General features: G+C 37.4%; 1 protein-coding gene across 6 annotated transcripts in view; it reads right to left on the minus strand.

Annotated features, from left to right (window-relative positions):
* CNTN1 (contactin 1) overlaps nt 1-25,646 on the minus strand; it is a 427,927-nt gene that overhangs the window by 121,630 nt on the left and 280,651 nt on the right. For all 6 annotated transcript variants that reach the window (XM_055394045.2, XM_055394044.2, XM_088836972.1 and 3 more), the window contains 3 exons: nt 23,945-24,095; nt 20,587-20,714; nt 20,104-20,279 (listed from right to left, as the gene is read on the minus strand). In XM_055394045.2, the coding sequence (XP_055250020.2) occupies nt 20,104-20,279; nt 20,587-20,714; nt 23,945-24,095 (455 nt within the window). The remainder of the gene's footprint in view (nt 1-20,103; nt 20,280-20,586; nt 20,715-23,944; nt 24,096-25,646) is intronic.

Genomic DNA, 25,646 nt, shown 5'->3' on the forward strand with positions numbered 1-25,646 from the left:
TCAGACACAACTTAACAATTAGACAGCAATGACAATATCTGTTGTAAAGAATTACGCCTACCAAAAAAAAAAAATAAGCCTTTACAGATTCAAAATTTGTAATGCAAATCACAAATTTACAAAGAGAGGTTTGCCTTTCTCTCAGCTTCTGGAAGGTAATCTCTAGTATCTTTCTTTGCCTGGTTACCTTGGGTCATACTAAACAGTTCTAATCATGTGATTTAGGGTGGCCATTAGCTGTAACTGTTTAGTTTTAGAGTAGGGGCTGGTCATGCCCAAAAGATGAATATTGTGACTTCTAGTAGCGGCTTTGCTGCTGCTGCTGCTGCTAAGTCGCTTCAGTCATGTCCGACTCTGTGCAACCCTATAGACAGCAGCCCATCAGGCTATCCCGTCCCTGGGATTCTCCAGGCAAGATCACTGGAGTGGGTTGCCATTTCCTTCTCCAATGCTTGAAAGTGAAAAGTGAAAGTGAGGTCGCTCAGTGGTGTCCGACTCTTAGCAACCCCACAGACTGCAGCCTACCAGGCTCCTCTGTCCATGGGATTTTCCAGGCAAGATGGAATGGGTTTCCATTTCCTTCTCCAAGTAAAAGCTTTGAGTCATGTATTAACCATCAACCTAGAGACTGAGATTAACTATTATATTTGGGCAATCGATCAATGCCGATATGATTAAGCCCCAACTAAGTCTCTGGACATCAAAGCTCAAGAAAGACTCCATGGCTGGCAATACTCTGCATACTGCCACACACCAAAGCGATACTGTACAGTAACGCATCTTGACTCCATGGGGAGAGAACAATGGAAGCTCTATATTTGGTACGTCTCCTGGACTTTCCTGGTAGCTCAGACGGTAAAGGGTCTACCTACAATAAGGGAGACCCGGGTTTGATCCTTGGGTCGGAAAGATCCCCTCGAGAAGAAAATGGCAACCCACTCCAGTATTCTTGCCTGGAAAAATCCCATGGACTGAGGAGTCTGGTAGTCTACAGTCCATGGGGTCGCAAAGAGTCGGACACGACTAAGCAACTTCACTCCACTCCTCCTCTGGACTCTACTCCATGCACTTCTTCCCTTGGCTGATTTTAATCTGCATGTTATTCCATGGGATGGCAAAGAGTCGGACACAGCTTAGTGACTAAACAGTAGCAGCAGCATTCAGCTAATAAATTGTAATCATGAGCATAATAGCTTTCAGGGAATTCTAGAAAATCAAAGCTGAGTGTGGTTTTGGCAACCTTTGGAACTTGTAGTTGGTTTCAGAACTGAAGATGGTCTTGGGTACTTGCCTAACTTTGTAGTTGGCCAATTCCTCATAACCAACTCCTCATATTCCTACTAAGTAGGATTCATCTAAGAGAGAAAGTAAATAAATATTATTTTATTATTTATAACTCTTTTAAAAAATAATTGAAGTAAGTACAGAGTAAAATTGTGTATATGGGAAAGATAATAATAGAAGATTTTTTCTTGAGCCTTCATAGAGGCTAACTGACACATATTTTTCAAGAAAATTCTAGCAAGAAAAAATAATGTAACTATAGTAAAATAAAAATAATCAATCACTATGTATTTCTAAAGTAGACTGATGTACTTTTATATCCTTAATAGACTGAATTTTGACACTAAATATTCAGTAATGAAAAGATATTAAATAAAACAGTTTAACACTATTATGACACAAGATAATAGCTATATTTGAGAAAATAATGTTTGCATGAAGTGAAAAGCACTTAGCTCTATTATATGCTTTTATTATGTGAACTCACTACTTTGGTTGCTTCATGTATCTAATGAAAGATAATCCTGTTGTTAAACTCTGGTTATTTCAATGAGCTATGTGATTAGATTGGAATAAAAAAAAAACACTTCAGAAATTAATTGTTTTAAAAATTCAACCTTATAATAAAAAAATGAGGTCAAAAATAATTTTAAAAAATTGTAGAATTATAACTACCCTTTGTAAAATACTTGAATGCTATATACCTAATAATCTTCTTTTAATGAAATTGCTATAATTTCCTCCCCAAATCTCAGTTGGAAGCATATTGCTTCTTTATATTCACTTACTTAATTCTGACAGGAATAATGTGGTCATATTTTTTTATACTTTTCACACGCAATGAAAAACACAAATTATTTTATGTCTTAAAATATCATATTAAAGTTATACTTACTGAATCTTCAGAATTAACACCTTAAAAACTTTTAATTAAACTAGTCTAAAAGTTTAATACTAAACTCATTTTAAATGTCAGCCCTGTTTTAAACATTAGGACTTAGGTAGCTAATGATAGGTCTACTCACATAAAGCAATAATAAGGTACTTTAACATTTATTCTCATTTGGTCTATTTTTGGTGAAGGTGTGGCATTGAAACACCTCAAAAGGAAAGCAAAGAAAAAATATACTATATCACTTCCAATAGAGTTGTATATGTTCAAAAGCTTTGCTGAAGTTTTTATAAATGGTGCTGGCACTTTCCATACCTCAGGAGAAGTGGAGGTTCTCAGTGGTTGACAGAACGCTTACAAAGCAAGCAAAGATCATGGATCTCAGCACATTCTAGCCGCAAATTAGATACAAATGCTCTCTATATTTTCACTACAAACCACTGCTTGGCTGAATTACAAAATGCTTCCCTTCATATGAGGAGGGTTGAATCACATACTGGAAATTGTGATAGCACAGCTCAGGGATGTTCCAAAGTGTATCTGTGGTTTACCACTGAGAAATTTTCCAAGTTTAAGTCAAAAGACTTCCAAAATATAAATGCCCATTCCTTCCTTCCCCCTCTCCCATGAACTAACTTCAAAAAATCATTCCTGTAGTATAAATGAATCTGAATTACTAAGCTGTATTAACAAATTCAATTAACCATAATACAAGGTCGGAATAAAGCTTAGAACTCACAATGTCTCTATAGAAACATCTCTTTTGATCCATTGAAGTTCAGAATGAAGAGACAAATATAGAAGTTTGGACAAAAGCATAGCCTTTAAAGAGAATATTTTAGAAATCTATAAGGAAAATTAATAAATATGTATGAAACATGCTATATATATGAAAAATATTTTTCTTTTTTACTTTTGACTTGTTGGGTTAAAGAAGGGATAACTCTAGCAAATTCATCAGATGCAACTGCAAACTTTAACATCACCATCATCAACCCAACAACAAATATTCAGTAAGGGTTTTATAGGTGCCAGAGGCTAATACAAATACTTTGCATGTGCAAATTCATTCACAACCACCACTGTGGGAGAGAGGTACTATTCTTTATTTTAGAGATGAGGACACAACAGTACTGTTATTACAACTGCTACTACTGTTGCTGTTAATAGGATATTACTTCTGCTGCTACTAATACCACTATTAAGAATGCTAGTACAACTTCTGCTATTGTTACTGCCATTGCTGTTGCCACTGTGAACTATTAATATTTGATCTAACTTATTAAAGGCTCTTTAGATGCTTGGCTTAGTGGTAAAGAATCTGCCTGCCAATGCGGGAGATGCAGGAAACTCAGGTTCATTCCCCAGGCCAGGAAGTTCCCCTGGAGGAGGAAATGACAACCCACTCCAGTATCCTTGCCTGGAGAATGCCATGGACAGAGCAGCCCAGTGGTCTACAGTCTATAGAGTCACAAAGAGTCAGACATGACTGAGCACACACACACATACTAGGCTAGATGCTTGGCAATGTACTAGCTACTTTAAATATATTTTCTTATTTTTTGTATAATGTTTAGGAAGATATAGTTAATCTATTTTATGGATGAGGAATTTGAGATTTTAATTTAAGCTCCTGGTAGAAGGCTTCCCAGGTGGCTCAGTGGTAAAGAATCCGCCTGCTGAGCAGAAGACCCCAGGTTCATTCCCTGGGTTGGGAAGATCCCCTGAAGAAGGAAATGGCAACCTATTCTGGTATTCTTGCCTGGGAAATCCCATGTACAGAGAATGTAGCCCTCGTGGGCTACAGTCCATGGAGTCACAAAAGAGTCGGACACAACTTAATGACCAGACAACAACAACAAAGAAGGCTCGATAGTTAACCTATTTGCACCAAGTTAAACTGCTACCAAAGCAGTACTTCATGGATCAAATATTTGAATTTAGGTTCACAGTTTAGTAGGTAAAAGTGGATATTTTCTCACAACAGGAAAAATACAACATGTTATTATTTTTTTATTTAAATTTTAACCTATTTAAACACTCAAGCATAAGAAAGTAGAATAGTACAATGGCCACCCATATACTAACCAATTAGATTCAACAATTACAAATTTCTTGCCATATTTGCTTTTATCTATGTATCAAGTTATGCATCTATCTAGTGTTGAACCCTTAAAAAATAACTATTGATACTATACTTCATTTCTTAAAACATTAAATTGAATCTCCAAAAAAGTAAGGCCATTATCTTAATCACAAAATCATTTTCACACATGGCATAATTAACATATTCAAGTTGGTGTTATTTTAAGTAATGTATCAGCTCTAAATTTGCTTGACTGTTAAAAAAAAAACTTGATAAGATAGGACTTACAAAAGATCTATGAAAATGAGTATTGTCATAGCAAATAGACACACTTAAATATATTAGGGAAATCATTTAGGACAACTACTAAGATATTGCTCAGTACTTATAGGATCAATGGAACATTGACTGTCCCTAAATTTGGCTATTCTGATGGCTGAAGTGTTCAATTTTGATCAACTGGGTCATTTTAAATTAAAATTCACAAGGAAGGAAATGTCTACTAAGCATTACAAATGATGGCCAAAACCATGAAAGCCTTAGGTTTAGCACCCATATTTTAGAGTTGAAAGAAAACATGGAACATTGCTTAATCTGTATGGTTTTTGAATTGATTTCCATTAGCCTTAGGGTTCCAAAACCTTCATGGATTGCTTGGTAGAAAGAAGGGATCAGAACAAGATGTGTTTTGGGATAAGAAGATGTGAGAGACCCTACATTTAGGTCTTTGGGCTCCTACAAATGTGAAATCCTCACAAACAGATGCTCAGAAATTATGCATACAATTTCTTCAGTCAGAGAAATTTTAACTTCACCTTGGACACTAATTTGAGTTCTAATTTAAATTTAACTTTTCTTTGGGAAAAGAATTCTGCTGCTAAAAGCCTTATGTTGCTGTTTTTCAAAATTTCTGCTGTGGCCCAACTTCCTCATATGACAGATGAGAAGCCTGAGGCTCAGAGTGACTGCTTTGTTGAAGGTCATATAATTTGTCAAGGGCAAAAACAGAAAAGAATTCTAGATCTTTAGATAATGTTCTGTTTTTAAAATCTAGATTTTTAAAAAAGTTCTATTTTGGGGGAATATGATAGCTAATGACAAAATAGTATATGTCTAGTGTGATATAATAAATAAAACATCAAAATCAACAACATGAAATTATAAAATAAAATTCCTAAGACACCGAAAGTTTATGCTTATTTTCCCTTTTATTTTATATATTTCTGTATACACACTATATTTTGCAAGCATAAAGAACCAGAATAATTACTCTAGTGATTGTTAAGGAGTTTTACATAAAACAAATGAGACTTTAATATTGAATGAATTTTTGGAAATTTTCCCAAGCCAATGCATTTCTGAAGAATAAAGACTTGCAGCCATATATGCTTAATTCTATTTATTACTTTGCCAACAAAGGTCCATCTAGTCAAAGCTATGGTTTTTCCAGTAGTTATGTATGGATATGAGAAAGCTGAGCACCAAAGAATTGATGCTTTTGAACTGCAGTGTTAGAGAAGACTCTTGAGAGTCTCTTGGACTGCAAGGAGATCAAACCAGTCCATCCTAAAGGAGATCAGTCCTGAATATTCATTGGAAGGACTGATGCAGAAGCTGAAGCGCCAATACTTTGGCCCACCTGATGCGAAGAAATGACTCATTAGAAAAGTCCCTGATGCTGGGAAACATTGAAGGCAGGAGGAGAAGGGGACAACAGAGGATGAGATGGTTGGATGGCATCACTGACTCAACGGACATGAGATTAAGTTCCGGGAGTTGGTGATGGACAGGGAAGCCAGGCGTGCTGCAGTCCAAGAGGTTGCAAAGAGTTGGGCACGACTGAGCAATGAACTGAACTGAGTATGATCTTCAACAAATGCTTCCTAAAGACTAGACGGTGGAACTCTCTGTTAGAGAATAACTTTAGTTGGCATGATCTCTACCCTGGAAGTGTGATGATACAAAAAGCCAACCTAAGTATAGATACATCTAGTAAGCATAGGAACCTATCTACCTCCATGTTTACTGGGGGGAAATGGCAAAATGTAAAACATGGTATAAGTAGGCTTTATAGGGTAGTGAAATGGAGTTTGAGAAAATTCATACAGGATGAGGTATGATAGAATTCTCTTTTCCAATTAATTAATGTTAGTAGAGAAACAATTTGGGCAGAGGTAACTGACACTTTGAGTTGTTTGTAGGTCATAGAATTATGTCAGGGGAATTTTTACATATTTCTTTCTGCCACCATTCACCAGAATTTCACAGTCTTAAATTCACAAAATACAATCTATTTTGAAAGATGATTTATATCTATCTTTATATATCTTACAATTCTTTGGTCTTCAGCACTGTCATCTGTTCAAAATATGATGACTTCTCCTTGTTTCCAACATACCATGCTTAAGACTTTTCAGTCCTTTTATTGTGCTTTTGTTTTTTTTTAAATCTCCCTTGAGAACAGCATTTCTCAACTTTGACCCGACGGACAGTCTGGTCGAGATAATTTTCTGTTCTGGATTGTCCTCATCATTATGGGACATTTAGCAGAACCCATGCTAGATAGGTGCCAATAATATACCACCTCCCCTCAGTTGTGACAACCAAAAATGTCCCCAGTTCAGTTCAGTTCACTCGCTCAGTCGTGTCCGACTCTCCGCGACCCCATGAATCACAGCACGCCAGGCCTCCCTGTCCATCACCAACTCCCGGAGTACACTCAAACTCATGTCCATCGAGTCGGTGATGCCATCCAGCCATCTCATTCTCTGTCGTCCCCATCTCCTCGCACCCCCAATCCCGCCCAGCATAAGACTCTTTTCCAGTGAGTCAACTCGTTGCATGAGGTGGCCAAAGTACTGGAGTTTCAGCTTCAGCATCAGTCCTTCCAATGAACACCCAGGATTCATCTCCTTTAGAATGGACTGGTTGGATGTCCTTGCAGTCCAAGGGACTCTCAATAGTCTTCTCCAACACCACAGTTCAAAAGCATCAGTTCTTCGGCGATCAGCTTTCTTCACAGTCCAACTCTCACATCCATACATGACCACGGGAAAAACCATAGCCTTGACTAGACAGACCTTGGTTGGCAAAGTAATGTCTCTGCTTTTTAATATACTATCTAGGTTGCTCATAACTTTCCTTCCAAGGAGTAAGCGTCTTTTACTTTCATGGCTGCAATCAGCATCTGCAGTGATTTTGGAGCCCCCCAAAATAAAGTGTGACACTGTTTCCACTGTTTCCCAATCTATTTCCCAAGAAGTGATGGGACCAGATGCCATGATCTTTGTTTTCTGAATGTTGAGCTTCAAGCCAAACTTTTCACTCTCCTCTTTCACCTTCATCAAGAGGCCTTTGAGTTCCTCTTCACTTTCTGCCATAAGGGTGGTGTCATCTGCATATCTGAGGTTATTGGTATTTCTCCCTGCAATCTTTATTCCAGCTGGTGCTTCTTCCAGCCCAGCACTCCTCATGATGTACTCTGCATATAAATTAAATAAGCAGGGTGACAATATACAACCTTGACACACTCCTTTTCCTATTTGGAACCAGTTTGTTGTTCCATGTTCAGTTCTAACTGTTGCTTCCTGACCTGCATACAGGTTTCTCAAGAGGCAGGTCAGGTGGTCTGGGATTCCCATCTCTTTCAGAATGTTCCACAGTTTATTGTGATCCACACAGTCAAAGGCTTTGTCATAGTCAATGAAGCAGAAATAGATGTTTTTCTGGAACTCTCTTGCTTTCTCCATGATCCAGTGGATGTTGGCAATTTGATCTCTGGTGCCTCTGCCTTTTCTAAAACCTGCTTGAACATCTGGAAGATTACGGTTCACATATTGCTGAAACCTGGCTTGGAGAATTTTGAGCATGACTTTACTAGCGTGTGAGATGAGTGCAATTGTGCGGTAGTTTGAGCATTCTTTGGCATTGCCTTTCTTTGGGATTGGAATGAAGACTGACCTTTTCCAGTCCTGTGGCCACTGCTGAGTTTTCCAAATTTGCTGGCATATTGAGTGTAGCACTTTCACAGCATCATCTTTCAGGATTTGAAATATCTCAATTGGAATTCCATCACCTCCACTAGCTTTGTTCGTAGTGATGCTCTCTAAGGCCCACTTGACTTCACATGTTTCCAGGTGAGTGATCACGTCATCGTGATTATCTTCATCGTGAAGATATTTTTTGTACAGTTCTTCTGTGTACTCTTGCCACCTCTTCTTAATATCTTCTGCTTCTGTTAGGTCCATAACATTTCTGTCCTTTATCGAGCCCATCTTTGCATGAAATGTTCCCTTGGAATCTCTAATTTTCTTGAAGAGATGTCTTGTTTTTCCTAGTCTGTTGTTTTCCTCTATTTCTTTGCATTGATCGCTGAGGAAGGCTTTCTTCTCTCCTTGCTATTCTCTGGAACTCTGCATTCAGATGCTTATATCTTTCCTTTTCTCCTTTGCTTTTTGCCTCTCTTCTTTTCACAGCTATTTGTAAGGCCTCCTCAGAGAGCCATTTTGCTTTTTTGCATTTCTTTTCCATGGGGATGGTCTTGGTCCCTGTCTCCTGTACAATGTCACGAACCTCCGTCCAGAGTTCATCAGGCACTCTATCTATCAGATCTAGTCCCTTAAATCTATTTCTTACTTCCATTGTATAATCATAAAGGATTTGATTCATATCTGAATGGTCTCGTAGTTTTCCCTACTTTCTTCAATTTCAGTCTGAATTTGGCAATAAGGAGTTCATGATCTGAGCCACAGTCAGCTCCTGGTCTTGTTTTTGCTAACTGTGTAGAGCTTCTCCATCTTTGGCTGCAAAGAATATAATCAATCTGATTTCGGTGTTGACCATCTGGTGATGTTCATGTGTAGAGTCTTCTCTTGTGTTGTTGGAAGATGGTGTTTGCTATGACCAGCGCATTCTCTTGGCAAAACTTTATTAGCCTTTGCCCTGCTTCATTCCGTGCTCCAAGGCCAAATTTGCCTGTTACTCCAGGTGTTTCTTGACTTCCTACTTTTGCATTCCAGTCCCCTATAATGAAAAGGACATCTTTTTTGGGTGTTAGTTCTAAAAGGTCTTGTAGGTCTTCATAGAACCATTCAACTTCGGCTTCTTCAGCGTTACTGGTTGGGGCGTAGACTTGGATTACTGTAATATTGAATAGTTTGCCTTGGAAACGAACAGAAATCATTCTGTCGTTTTTAAGATTGCATCCGAGTACTGCATTTCGGACTCTTTTGTTGACCATGATGGCTACTCCATTTCTTCTAAGGGATTCCTTCCCACAGTAGTAGATATAATGGTTATCTGAGTTAAATTCACCCATTCCAGTCCATTTTAGTTCACTGATACCTAGAATGTCGACGTTCACTCTTGTCATCTCATGTTTGACCACTTCCAATTTGCCTTGATTCATGGACCTAACCAAATATGACCAAATTTCCCTGGGGAGAAAAATTGTTCCTGGTTTAGAACCATCATTATAGAGCTCACATCATCTCACTGTGCCTGCTTGGTCTTCTGCTCTGTTTCTTCAGGTCTAATTTGATTTATTTGCCTGGATTGTGGCCTAATGCTCTTTTTCCATAGATATCTGTTGCCCGATTACTCTGCACAATGATTACCTTCTTGCTTGACAATGACAGAGAACCAATGAAATTAAAAGAAAAGTAATGACTTCCTTTTTATTATTGTTACTCTCTTTTCACACACCAAGAAGCAAAATATCTGTTCAAATTCATAATACTTTCTAGTATGAGATATATGGGTTTCAAATTTAAACACATTTTTCAGTAGAGGTTAAAACCTTAGGGTAAAAATCTATCTTTTTTGAACATTGTCTATGCAGTCAGAACAAATGCGTGGCCGCATACGTGCAAACACACATATAACCTATCTTGCTAAAGGAGATCATTAAGAACTGCCTGAAACTCTGTAGACTTGATTTACTATGTACAAAAAGTTTGCTAAAAGTGTAGGGAGAATAAAGTAATTTGGATAATTTTGAGTGAACATAAAAATTTCATTAAGACTTCCCTGTTATTACAGTGGATAAGAATCTGCCTGCCAATGCAGGGAACAAGTGTTTGATCCTGGTCTGGAAGATTCCATTGTGCCATGGGGAAAATAAACAGTTACCGAGCAAATGCTCTAGAGCACCCAAGCCACACCTACTGAAGTCTCTACGCCTAAATCCTGTGCTTCACAACTAGAGAAGCCACTGCAGTGAGAAGTGCATGTATCGCAATGAAGAGTAGCCCCACCACCCCACCACCTGAACTAGAGGAAGCTTGCACACATCAAAGACCCAGCACAACCAAAAGTGAATGAAATTTTTACAAAGTTCATTAAACAAGATATAGAATAAGTTAGGAGCAGAACTGCTGTTCAACTGCTGTCTAATAGTGTTGCAAATAATGGGAGGGAGATTATTTAAATATAGACATGAGTACCAGCCAGTGGATTGGAAACTGAAGTGGTGAGGACCACAGGGTCTACAATCAAGCCATCTTGGTTTCAAATCTTCTACCACCAGCAAGTTATATGACTTTGGATAAGCTCCTTGACCTTTCAAATGCTATTTCCTCATCTTGGAAATTGAGACAATCACAATAATATATGCTCCATAGAGAACTGCTATGAAGATCGACTGAGAAATACAAGAAAAACATTAGGCCCAATGCTTGCCAAACAGGCACTCAATAAAATGTTGACTATTTATCACCTCTCCACTGTCCTCAGCAAAAGAAATACCTAGAATCTTTTATCTCAGACTAGGTATTCAGTACAGCAAGCAGTGCAAAATATAAATCATGAAAAATGAGATCTGTAACCAGATAAAACTATCTTTCAAAATCTTCTGGAATTTTCAATGAAGAATGATTGCTCTACAATAAAAAGTATTAGTAATAAACCTGTGGCAGTGGCCACAGGACTGGAAGAGGTCAGTCTTCATTCCAATCCCAAAGAAAGGCAATGCCAAAGAATGCTCAAACTACCGCACAATTGCACTCATCTCACACGCTAGTAAAGTCATGCTCAAAATTCTCCAAGCCAGGCTTCAGCAGTATGTAAACCGTGAACTCCCAGATGTTCAAGCAGGTTTTAGAAAAGGCAGAGACACCAGAGATCAAATTGCCAACATCCGCTGGATCATGAGGAAAGCAAGAGAGTTTCAGAAAAACATCTATTTCTGCTTCATTGACTATGCCAAAGCCTTTGACTGTGTGGATCACAATAAACTGTGGAACATTCTGAAAGAGATGGGAATCCCAGACCACCTGACCTGCCTCTTGAGAAACCTGTATGCAGGTCAGGAAGCAACAGTTAGAACCGGTCATGGAACAACAGACTGGTTCCAAATAGGAAAAGGAGTGCGTCAAGGTTGTATATTGTCACCTTGCTTATTTAACTTATATGCAGAGTACATCATGAGGAACGCTGGGCTGGAAGAAGCACAAGCTGGAATCAAGATTGCTGGGAGAAATATCAATAACCTCAGATATGCAGATGACACTACCCTTATGGCAGAAAGTGAAGAGGAACTCAAAAGCCTCTTGATGAAAGTGAAAGAGGAGAGTGAAAAGGTTGGCTTGAAGCTCAACATTCAGAAAACAAAGATCATGGCATCTGGTCCCATCACTTCATGGGAAATAGATGAAAAAACAGTGGAAACAGTGTCAGACTTTGTTTTTTTGGGCTCCAAAATCACTGCAGATGCTGATTGCAGCCATGAAATTAAAAGATGTTTGCTCCTTGGAAGGAAAGTTATGACCAACCTTGATAGTATATTAAAAAGCAGAGACATTACTTTGCCGACCAAGGTCCGTCTAGTCAAGGCAATGGTTTTTCCCGTGGTCATGTATGGATGTGAGAGTTGGACTGTGAAGAAAGCTGATCGCCGAAGAATCGATGCTTTTGAACTGTGGTGTTGGAGAAGACTCTTGAGAGTCCCTTATACTGCAAGGAGATCCAACCAGTCCATTCTAAAGGAGATCAATCCTGGATGTTCATTGGAGGGACTGATGCTAAAGCTGAAACTCCAATACTTTGGCCACCTCATGAGACGAGTTGACTCACTGGAAAAGACTCTGATGCTGGGAAAGGTTGGGGGCGGGAGGAGAAGGGGACGACGGAGAATGAGATGGCTGGATGGCATCACCGACTCTGTGGACATGAGTTTGAGTGAAGTCCGGGAGTTGGTGATGGACAGGGAGGCCTGGCGTGCTGTGATTCATGGGGTCGCGGAGAGTCGGACACGACTGAGCGACTGAACTGAACTGAACTGAACTGAATAAACCACTTAAAATTTGCCAGATCTTGTGCCGAGCTCTTTATAGGCATTCTCTCATTGAATTCTCACAAAAATACTATGAAGTAACCTATGTTGCAAACCCAATGAAGTAACTAATGAAGTAGGTGAATTATTAATAAAATTTTACCAAGGAGGAAATATGAAACTTAGAGAGGCTTAATCACTGACTCAGAGTCACAGAATAAGAAATGAAAAAAAATTGAGCCTGGAGCTCCAGTTGTGGCAAAGTCTCTGAACAATTTATATGATAGGAATTCATAACAGGTATGTAAAATGTTCTACCTGAATTGTAATTTTAACTTTTATTTTTAATTAGAAAAAGAGCTAAGTTATTTCAGCAGCAATACCAGAATTAGAAGTTAAAGAAACTGAAACTTAGATATTGGCTTTGACAGGGAAAATTGATGAATAGTTGACAGAAAATGACTCAAAGTTGATGTCAAAAGTTCTTGAAAAATAAAAAAATCTGCATATCAGGTATCACCATGGTAGAGGCAAAAAATGATATATTACAAATACATATTTTTTGGTAAAGTGTCTCAGGTCTTTTCTAGAGCAAAAGGGGTTAAAAATTAAATTACTAAGTAAAATGACGCTGCTTTTTTATTTCCTCTAAAGGAGAAGTAGCTATTGGATTGGAAAATAAAAATAAAAATCATTTTATATTTGGACTTGAAAAATTTATGTATTTGACATACAATTTTAACAGAATAAAAGAATGCCATATAAACTAATTATAAGCTTATTGTATCAAAGTTCCAAAGTTATGACATTTACAATTCATACATATGTATAAATATAAGAATACTTAACATCAATGCATAAATTCAAGTTCAAATGAAACATTTACTGACCCTGATTACATAGCCATACAATACTCAGTGAATATTTATTTGACTGCTAAGTCGCTTCAGTTGTGTCGACTCTGTGTGACCCCAGAGACGGCACCCCACCAGACTCCCCCGTCCCTGGGATTCTCCAGGCAAGAACACTGGAGTGGGTTGCCACTTTCTTCTCCAATGCATGAAAGTGAAAAGTGAAAGTGAAGTCGCTCAGTCGTGTCTGACTCTTAGCGACCCCACGGACTGCAGCCTATCAGGCTCCTCCATCCATGGGATTTTCCACCCTAGAGTACTGGAGTGGGGTGCCATTGCCTTCTCTGTTTATTTGACTGGTGACAGGATAAATAACATGACAGGTAAATTATGCAGTTAACTTTTAAGTCTTTTTCTATAATCAGTATTGTTTACTTACAGCTTTAAAATTAATAGCTTCATTTTAAAATTAACTAATTCAAAAGAGTTTTACATAAGCAAGATTATAAATGTAATAGAAATGCTATTTATATTTTTAAATTTTATAGGTCACTATAAATTCTTAAAGGAAATGCACATCTTCAAAAATATAGTTACTGTTCCCCTGATAATTACATGAATATAATTGGAAGAAGTATAAAGAAAACAATTAAATCATACATCTTAGATATAAGAATATATATTTGTTTAGTTTTATGAAACTTCAAGTTCCATGAGTCCATGGTGTGAAATTTGAAACCTTATGTAAGGTTGCCACATAGTGGCCAGATCAAGGATAGCAAGCTAAATCAATAATGCTTTATTATTGAATATAATATATTATTGAAATCAAACTAGAAAATACGAACAGATTCTTAGAATTAAAAGTTTAAATTTTGATGTCTATATTCTTCATGAATTAGTTTGTTATTAATTTTTAGCAATTTAAATGATTTAAATATGATGATGATGATAATTTTGTTAACTGATAACTACCCAGCCTGTTTTGTCCAAATTATTTATATTTGAATTTTAAACTCATAAGGAGCTAGGATTTTAGATCAGTGCCTGTGTTTGTCTTTTTTTTCTGCAAAAAGTGTAAAAGGCTTTCTTTTATTATGTGTAATGTAATATAGGTAAAATTATCTGTCAATAAATTTTTTAGTAATTTCACATGTTCTGATTCCTTGCATAGTTAGTTAGTTACTCCAATGTCTGAGTCATAATCTTGATGATAGCCTTTTAAAAATTAATTTTTGCTGAACCTACAGTTGTCATGTCAGTCAGTCCACAATTTTTTAGTTGGGCTTCTTTGACCTCCAATGGAATATGGACACACTTCAAAATGTTACAGTCTAACAGGTATTTCTGTAAGTGAAGGAAACTGTATAGTTAACTCAAGGCATTTCCAGTGACGTAGGTTTACAGACAAAGCCCCATCAAAACAGATCTCAGTGGTGCCTGCATTTGTCTTATTCAGTGTTTTCTTTCCTCTACTGTGTATCACTCTTTCTGCTGTAGTATGGGATCAATACTATATTTTTAAGTGAACACATGATATTTAATAACTAAAAGTTGGCAGAATTAAATAAAACATAAAAACATGATTTAAAAATCTCCAACATTATATATTGATGTATTTGATAGTGTAACTTGAATAACAGACAAATGCAGGCAGCTGTGATCCTTTCCTCACATTTGCTTTCCCCATACCTGCCATCACTGTTATGTGTTCATTAACTCACTACCCTTATGGCAGAAAGTGAAGAGGAACTCAAAAGCCTCTTGATGAAAGTGAAAGAGGAGAGTGAAAAGGTTGGCTTGAAGCTCAACATTTAGAAAACAAAGATCATGGCATCTGGTCCCATCACTTCATGGGAAATAGATGGAAAAACAGTGGAAACAGTGTCAGACTTTATTTTTTTGGGCTCCAAAATCACTGCAGATGCTGATTGTAGCCATGAAATTAAAAGACGCTTGCTCCTTGGAAGGAAAGTTATGACCAACCTTGATAGTATATTAAAAAGCAGAGACATTACTTTGCCAACCAAGGTCCGTCTAGTCAAGGCTATGGTTTTTCCCGTGGTCATGTATGGATGTGAGAGTTGGACTGTGAAGAAGGCTGATCGCCGAAGAACTGATGCTTTTGAACTGTGGTGTTGGAGAAGACTCTTGAGAGTCCCTTATACTGCAAGGAGATCCAACCAGTCCATTCTAAAGGAGATCAATCCTGGGTGTTCATTGGAGGGACTGATGCTAAAGCTGAAACTGCAATACTTTGGCCACCTCATGCGACGAGTTGACTCACTGGAAAAGACTCTGATGCTGGGAAAGGTTGGGGGCGGGAGGAGAAGGGGACGACAGAGAATGAGATGGCTGGATGGCATCACCGACTCTGTGGACATGAGTTTGAGTGTACTCCGGGAGTTGGTGATGGACAGGGAGGCCTGGCGTGCTGTGATTCATGGGGTCGCGGAGAGTCGGACACAACTGAGCGACTGAACTGAACTGAACTGAACTGAGTTTTAGATTGGAAGAGCCTCTTCTGAGAGTGGTCTATTAGTAACCTCAGAAGCAATTGCTAGTCATTAGGACTATCTTACAAAAGGTGGATCAGAAACATTTAGCAGTGAAGTGTGACTTTGAAATTTGCTTTGAAAGAGAAAGGAAGATGCAAGGGAAAGTGTTACAGGTCTTTTTTAGGTTCAAAAGACTGATTTAAGTTTGACAATTTATTTTAAAATACATTTCTTTTCTGGTTTTTAAAATTATTTACATAATTAAATTGACTTGTCCATCTACAAAATCCTAAAAATGTGCCTTTGCTTTTACTCCTTGGAAGAAAAGTTAGGACCAACCTAGACAGCATATCAAAAAGCAGAGACATCATTTTGCCAACAAAGGTCTGTCTAGTTAAGGCTATGGTTTTTCCAGGAATCATGTATGGATGTGAGAGTTGGACTTTAGAAAGCTGAGCACCAAAGAATTGATAATTTTCTACTGTGGTGTTGGAAAAGACTCTTGAGAGTCCCGTGGCCTTCAAGGAGATCCAACCAGTCCATCCAAAAGGAGACCAGTCCTGAGTGTTCATTGGAAGGACTGATGTTGAAGCTGAAACTCCAAAACTTTGGCCACCTGTTGCGAAGAGCTGACTTATTTGAAAAGACCCTGATGCTGGGAAAGATTGAAGGCAGGAGGAGAAGGGGAGGACAGAGGATGAGGAGGTTGGATAGCATCACTGACTCAACGGACATCAGTTTGTAAACTCCGGGAACTGGCGATCGACCACTTCAGTACTCTTGCCTTGAGAACCCCATGAACAGTATGAAAAGGCAAAAAGATAGGACACTGAAGGATGAACTTTGCAGGTCAGTAGGTGCCCAATATGCTCACCAACTCAGTGAACATGGGTTTGGGTAGACTCCGGCAATTGGTGATGGACAGGGAGGCCTGGTGTGCTGCGGTTCATGGGGTCGCCAAGAGTCGGACACGACTGAGCGACAAACTGAAGTGAAGGGAGGCTTGGCCTGCTGCAGTCCATGGGGTCACAAAGAGTCGGACATGACTGAGCAACTGAATTGAACTGAACTGAAGTTGCATATTTAGCCAGTGAGTATGTTTTCTGACACTGATTATTATTATACTCCTTACTTGGCGAAATGAAACTGAAACTAAGTCTCTGAGGTCAGAGCATTGGCCTGCAGTTAGGGTCTGCTCTGGCTTCTCTGAGGGGAAAGCATGAACCTCTGTGGTTAACATCCAGAAGGAAGGAGTACAGTGAATGAATGATGATCAAAGACTTACATCATTCAGTTCGTTCAGTTCAGTTCAGTCGCTCAGTCCTGTCTGACTCTTTGCAACCCCATGGACTGTACCACACCAGGCCTCCCTGTCCATCACCAAATCCTGGAGCCTACTCAGACTCATGGCCACTGAGTTGGTGATGCCATCCAACCATCTAATCCTCTGTCGTCTCCTTCTCCTCCCGCATTCACTATTTCCCAGCATTAGGGTCTTTTCAAATGAGTCAGTTCTTTGCATCAGGTGGCCAAAGTATTGGAGTTTCAGCTTCAAAATCAGTCCTTTCAATGAATATTCAGGACTGATTTCCATTAGGATGGACTGGTTGGATCTCCTTGAAGGCCACGGGACTTTCCAAAGACTTCTCCAACACCACAGTTTAAAATCATTAATTCTTCGGTGCTCAGCTTTCTAAAAGTCCAACTCTTACATCCATACATGACTCTTGGAAAAACCATAGCCTTAACTAGACGGACCTTTGTTGGCAAAGTGATGTCTCTGCTTTTTAATATGCTGTCTAGGTTGGTCATAACTTTTCTTCCAAGGAGTAAGCATCTTTTAATTTCATGGCTACAATAACCATCTGCAGTGATTTTGGAGCCCAAAAACACAAAGTCAGCCACTGTTTCCACTGTTTCTCCATCTATTTGCCATGATGTGATGGGACCAGATTCCATGATCTTAGTTTTCTGAATGTTGAGCTTTAAGCCAACTTTTACATCATTATCAGCCAATTTAATATTAATTTCTTAATTAGCATGGGATCGCGGAGAGTCAGACACGACTGAGCGACTGAACTGAACTGAACTGAATTAGTATTTCAGTTATTTCTTCATGAGCCTCTTTTCTTCTTTTTTTTCTCTCCTCTCCCCCAACTTCTCTCTCTTTCTCTTCATTCCTTCCTCTCTCCTTCTCTCCCTTCCTTCCTCCTTTAATTTCTTTCTTTTGAAATGTTTATTTGAATCAATCAACAAAAAGAAACTATTATTTTAAAGAAAATAGAGGCTTGACATATGAAGTTTCAGCTTAATGTGGGCAATTTAGAACTGCCAATTTATTTTTATAGACTCCACTGCAGCTAAAAGTAAGCACTTATATAAATTATACTTGCTGCATTTTAGACATTATTCGTATATAACACCAAAGAACTAAAATTCAAAAGTCTACTTTTTTTAAAAAAAAGAAAAAAATCTCTATTTTGTTTACTTATTTTTTCTTCAAATGAATGAAAACTGAGTGATATTTGCTTTTCTTGCGAGACAAAACATAATGTGAAGAAATTATCGAAGACAATGGTACAAAATTAACTAATGTTGGGCATGCTTATGATTAAGCACATCAAAATAGATGTATAAGGAAAAAATATCAAAATATCATGTACTGTTAAAATTGTCTTCTATAAATTCCCAGTTGTTTAGTTTTAAAGTGTAAATTTGGTTCAGAAACTGAAAGACAGTAGATTCTCTGTATATGCACAGTTGTACCTAGATCTGTTAGAATAAAAAGAAAGAAACTGGAATTACAGCGGACATATGGAAGGCATTAATATTGATACTGTGTTGATTATTGTTTTATGCATCTATCCAATAAAAAATTAAGAATAAGTGTTTCCAGCCTGTTAAAATCAATCTCAACCTGACTGAATGCTTGTTTTGGCTTTTTAAAATAAGATGCTCTAGATGAATTTTTTAAGGATAGTTAGACAATTTGAATGTAGAAGGAAATGGCAACCCACTTCAGCATTCTTGCCTAGAGAATCCTGTGGACAGAGGAGCCTGGTGGGCTGCCGTCTATGGGGGTCACAAAGAGTCGGACAAGACTGAAGCAACTTAGCATCCCTGCATGCATTGGAGAAGGAAATGGCAACCCACTCCAGTATTCTTGCCTGGAGAATCCCAGGACAGAGGAGCCTGTGGGCTGCCATCTATGGGGTTGCACAGAATTGGACACGACTGAAGTGACTTAGCAGCAGCAGCAGCAGACAATTTGAAAGTATAATATTATAATAGGTATGTATCAAACCTCAGATTTCATAGGACTTGAAAATCTTAAATACTATACTGAGTTAATTCAAACTTATTATAATTGACTTCTAAAAGAATTAAAGTTTTCTTAACTAAGCATATAGTCTAGATAGATTTTTAGGCTCCTCAACGATTGCCTTCCTAGAGAACAGACTGACAGGAGCAGTGATAAATTTGCACTTTAAATTCATCACAATTTAAGGAGCCTTATCAGTGCAACCAAGGGTGTTCCTACAGAAGTTGTTATTCCTGCATTACTTCCCCCTCCTTTTCCTCTGTTTTCTTTATTTCTATACAATGACATCACCATGCTTCCTATTCTTAAAATACAGCCATTTAGACCTTTAAAAATCACATGAAGTACTTCTCCAAACCTTTCCATGTATATATTTTGTCTATTTCTTACCCTCAACGAAAAAAAATAAATGACTTAAAATCATCATTATAACAAAGGATAAGTTCTGTGCTCTTACCTCATTTGAAATGAAGTCACTTAGAACCTAAAGTATAGATATAATGAGGTAGAGTGCACATGAGTATAAAAATTGTATTACAATAAAGAGAAAATGGACATAATGAGGGCTTTCCTGGTGGTCAGCTGGTAAAGAATCTGCCTGCAATGCAGGAGACCACAATTCAATTCCTGGGTCAGGAAGATTCACTGAAGAAGGGATAGGCTACCCACTCCAGTATTGTTGGGCTTCCCTAGTGGCTCACTACCAAAATCCTCAGGGGTAATCATTTTTAGAAAGCTTCAGGATTACTACGATTAATTTAAGGAGGCCATGAAAAAAATATTGCCTGTTTTTCAGTCTCAGGTATATGATTTAGTAATAAAAATTCCAATGCAGACACATGGGGGTTGTCAGAATGTTAATAAGATGAAAATAAGGACATGCCATAAATAAAACACGTACCATAAAATTCCGCTGGTAATGAATGTTCTCTTTGTTAAAGTCGATCACATAACCATTGAAGGACCAAACAAATGTCAGATCCAGGGCAGGATCAAAGGAAGCGGCACACTGCATGGTGGCATTTTCTCCAACAGTGATATCAGCGTTAATTGGGGCCAATATAATTCGTGTGGGATCTAAATATTTTTAAATAAAGGAATAAAGCACAATTCAAAAAATTAGGAGACACCATATTATCCAGTATATTACAAAATGAAAATCAATATAATTGAAATCCCTGGGCAAAGGAGTAAGATGTCTACAAATCAAACTCCAGGAACAGTTTTATCAAGCAAGAGATTTGCCCAGAAGGCTTTAGAAATGGAAGCATCAATACATGAATTGTCTTATAAACTTAGTACAGAATCACAAGTCTTATGGCACATTAGAAACTAAGCATTGTTAAACTTTAAAAAAATGTAAAATTAATCAAATATTTCTTACCTGTGATAACAAGAGTCCCAGTGCTATTAGCCTTCCCTTTATTATTTTCCACAAAGCACGTATAGACACCTCCATCACTCCTTGTAATGTTATTGATTTCCAAGCTGCCATCTTCCCAAATGAGTATTCTATGAAATGAAAAAATAACACATACTTCACAAAATTAATTTAATGAAATATGCTATTATTCTACGTATTAGATTAAAACCACTAACGTCTTTGTATCATTAACGTTTTATATAAATTGCTTGACAGAGACTTTTTAAAGATCAAACAGTCTAGCCCTTGTTTAGAACATTCTTTCCCAACATCAAATTGTTTTGGAAAGCGATCTTCATCTTTTTCCTGGACTATCACAGTAATCCTGTTTTCCTGCAGCCATCCTTGTCTCTCCACAGTCTCCTTTCCCACATGTCAGCCAGACATGAAGATATATGTCATATAACTAATACCACATCACTCTCTGGCTCACTGATGTCACTCTACAGCTCAGGACCCTCCAGTGACTTTTCCACCTCATGCATAGTAAGGGCCATAGTCCTCAGATTGTCCTTTCAGGCCCAATACAATTTCACAGTTCGTTTCCTACATTCTTCAGGGTTTTCTACAGTGGCACCTTCAGTAAAGCTTTGCCTGATAATTCTAGATATTAAGACATTCACACAGGCACACATGGCTCTGCTACTGTCCTGGCATTCCTCATGCCATCCCTGTTCCCAGAATTTTTCTTCCTAATTCGTCAGAAAAGTACTTCAGTTTTACTTATTAATCTTTGCATTAGATGTCGGGAATTTTTATCTGCTTTGTTTTTAGCCCTGTCTCCAACTAGGTAACATATCGATTAACGTATATATTCATTAGGAAAAAACAAAACAAAAAATTACTATTTTCCAGATAAGGAGGGAGACATGGAACAATGAAGAGGCACTCAAACAACCTGATTTTGAATGTATGAACTACATGGAGTCTGACTGAAGCAGTGGCTGTCTACACACCACTGTAAAATGATTTTTAAACCACTGTGAGATAGACCAGTCACAAGCCTGAAAGATATGAGTCCAGATCTTCTAGGAATGTGACCTCTGGACTTCAGACTTGGAAGTTAGAACAGACTGTTATTTCCACAGTTACAGAGAAATACAGACATATTTCATTTTTAGAAACTTTCAAACAAAGATATTCCCTTAGTAAAAGCTTCTGTATAAATTACTACTTAGGAAATTCTTCTATGAATGTAAACTAAATCTTTCACACTAACAGAACTTAAATCTATTCCCTCTGCCAATCTGCCTCTTCCTTAGAGCCAGGAGATCAAAAACTCATTTCTTATAACTTTTACATCTAATTCATATATTAATATCATATATGATGATATATCATACATGATTTATATTACATATGTTAATACTTTATATATTATTATGTAACTTTATTATATAATGTTTGCACTTAGAGTCATTACTGGATTGTCTGTCCCTGGATTTTTACTTTTATAAACCTTTAAAATTGTTTTCCATTATGGTTTATTACAGGATATTGACTATTCTGTGCTTGACAGTAAGACCTTGTTGTTTATCCAGTCTGCATATAATAGTTTGCATCTACTAATGCCAAACTCCCAACCCAACCCTCCTCCAACCTCCTCCTACTTGGCAACCACAAGTCTCTTCTCTATGTCTATGAGCCTGTTTCTGTTTTATAAATAAATTCACTTGTGTCATAGTTTAGATTTCACATACAAGTGAAATATATATCTTATTTTCAGAAAATATAATATAAACAGTCACAGAAGCCAGGAACCACATGGTCTTTAATAAATTAGTCACTTGTTGCCAAAAGTATCTCAGTATAATCCAGAAGCATGGTTCTGAGAAATCCATGGTTGCAGAGGCCTATGACATGAGTCCTCATAGGAATCAGAGCAAGATTTTTTCATTAAGGAGAGAGAGCTAATGGTGCAGCAAGTAGGGAACGCCATGCCCCAGGCTCTTGTAGTAGTAAATACCTGAGAATGGAACTACCTTTTGATTACAGTCTGTATCATTTGTTATCTGACTGCTAAAGTTTCAATGCTATATTGCACAAATTGACTTTTCCTTTAACACTAATTCTTCAGGAATCATTTTGTTAAAGTCTTAATAACTCTTAGTCAAACATATTAACTATAAAAGTTAATGTGTTCTGGGAAACAGCTGCTGTCCCCACATACACATTCCCACTCCATTTCGGTCATATACACAGTCATACCTGCGATTATCCTAACAAGAGAAATATGTTCATTCCATATCAACATGGCACAAGTTCAAAGTTAGAGATCATTTGACATATTTTTAGAAAGTTATTTAAACCTTTCCAGGCTTTAGGTGTATAAAAATAGAGAGGGTAGTACCCATCTTACATTTTTTATTGGATTATTATAAGAAGATTTATATTTTACACTTTTTCCAGAATATTTTTTAAAGCAAAAGCTACTTTTTTCCTCCTTTATTTAAGCCTTTAGACAGATTTCCATTACTTGTAGATGAAGCCAAGTCCCTCAGCACAAAAACCATTGCTGATCATCGGGCTTAAGTGTCATCCCTTAACACTCTTCATTTTACTCTAAAGACAGCCACACTGATTTTAGTTCTTACAATCTTTATACATCCTCTGCCCTCTGCCTTAGGGCCTATGCACATACTACACTCCCCTGACTGAAATATTTCTTGCTCCTCAACCTTCATATCCTACTTCTCTTCTTTCCCAACGTGACTTGCTTCTCCCCATACTTTAGTACTCAATATAATCATAACTTCTTCTGGGAAACTTATAAAAACCATTCAGTTTGGCTTTTATGCAAATAATCTAGGCAAGTCATATGCTTTATGTTTTATCCCAGAGCCTCTAAAATACTGACAGGTAGTTAGGAAGATTAGAAGTTCTTGTTCACTTTGGAAGATGGGAAGAGGTGACTTGTACTTTGAAATCACCTTTTATTTCCCCACTGAAATGTTTAATAGACCAATTGCATAAAATTAAATTAAATCAAATTAAATTAAATCAAATATGAATGGCTATAGATGTTCTTGTTAAGGAAAAAATTAGATTCTGTTTTATTTCCCATTGTTAATTACTTTTGAAGCCTTGGGCAGTTTATCACAAATCTCTGGGCCTCACTTTTAAAATATCCTTATAAATTGTAGATGTTTAAATGTTTATAATAGATAGGGACAGTGATGGGTAAATATTTCGGTTTCCCTTAGAACTGTGATATCATCTGTAGAGAAAACTTAGAACAAAAACATTTACATTATGAATGTGAAAACAGGCTCTTTACAAAGTAAACTTTTCCAAATACTGAACTGCATTCTGGACTAACCTGCTGCTGTTGACAAGCCGCTCTGTGCCTTTACTCCATAAAAATTTTGGTTTGGGTGCAGCTTTAGGTTTGCATTCAATTATAACCCGTCCTCCTTTAGCAGCCAGGATCTTTTTCTTCATAGGATTCATTTCAAAAGTTGGAGCCAAAGCTAAAAAGAAAGAACTAGTTATTTTCTTTTTTTGTGAAAAAAAAAAAAATTCTTCTACAATTTAGCACTTTTTATTTCCTTTTGATTATTAATCAATAAAAAGGATTGTTGCTGTTGGTCATTGTGTCTGATATTCTGCAACCCTGTAGACTGTAGCCCACCAGCATTCTCTGTCCATGGGGTTTCCCAGGCAAGAATGCTGGAGTGGGTTGCCATTTCCTTCTTCAGGGAATCTTCCCAACCCACGGATCAAACTTGGGTCTCCTGCATTGGCAGGTGGATTCTTTACCGCTGAGTCACTTGGGAAGCCAGGAAAGATTAATCTCACCAAATATTATCCACTATGGCCAACAGACATCCCATACATAACACTAGTAGTTTTTCTTTCCTTTAATAACTTCACCAAGGTATTTTATTTATCAAATATTGCCCATTTTAAATATGCAATTCTTGGTGATAACTGGATTATTATAAATTTAGTTGCAGTCAAATGCTGTATAATTTTTAAGGTAACATCTAATTCAATTTTCTTGATTCAATTGCACAAGGGAAGTTAAGTGAAAGGCTGGAGGAAATGGAGCATCATTATTAATACTGACAGATATTTATAATTAGTATTCTTTAACCACACTTTGGACAGTCTCTAGTTTACAAATGAGAAGGCTAACATCTATTAAGATTATGTAACTTGCCAACGGTGCCACAGGCAGAAGGTTATCAGGTGGGGGTTACATTTGAATCTAGTTCATCTGATTCACAAGCATGCTCTTTTCAGTAAACTATATGACTCCTCCTTTATTACACAAACATTTACTGAGCACCAACTATGTGCAGACACTATGAGATGCCTTAATAAACAGAGATCCCTGCCTTTAAGACTAACCTACAAACAGCTATGAATTGAATGATGTTTTCAATTAACTGAGGAGTACATGATACATCTCCCTACCTCAAAGTATAGAACAATAATTATGAAAACAGGTTAGAGCCTAGAATCACTTACTTAATGATATCTCACTTTCTTTAGTGTCCCCACATCTAGCTCATTTCTCAATCTCTTCATCCTCCCCCAGACTCTGGGGGAATTCCTTCTTTCTATTTCCACATATTCCAATCGTATGTAACTGTCCTTACTACAGCTTTTTCTGAGTCTAAGTATATCTTTATCCAGGTCTTGGTACTTCATCATCTAGTTCCATGATTCTCAAATTTTATCTGAGCATCAGAACCATCAGAGGATCTCGATAAAAATGCTACTGAGATCTCAGTAGGTCTGGGGTGAACCTGAAATTCAGCACTTCTAGGAAGTGAGGAACATACTCTAAGGAACACATTTCTTATGGAAAAGATTAAGGTTGTTCCATTGTTCTTTTAATTTGTGTTTTATAAATGGCAATGAATATATAAGTAAACAACCTACTTGTATTGTATACCTAACACAGTATGTGGTATTCTGTCTAGGTTCAATATATATTATGGGCAACATATTATTTGTAAAATGAGAGAAAAACATAATAGAATTATATTTTAACAGCCTAAATTCATCTATAA

The sequence above is a fragment of the Moschus berezovskii genome, chromosome 6 (genome assembly GCF_049115385.1).
Source record: "Moschus berezovskii isolate FMDL1 chromosome 6, NW_MosBer_1.0, whole genome shotgun sequence".
Lineage (NCBI taxonomy): Eukaryota > Metazoa > Chordata > Mammalia > Artiodactyla > Moschidae > Moschus > Moschus berezovskii.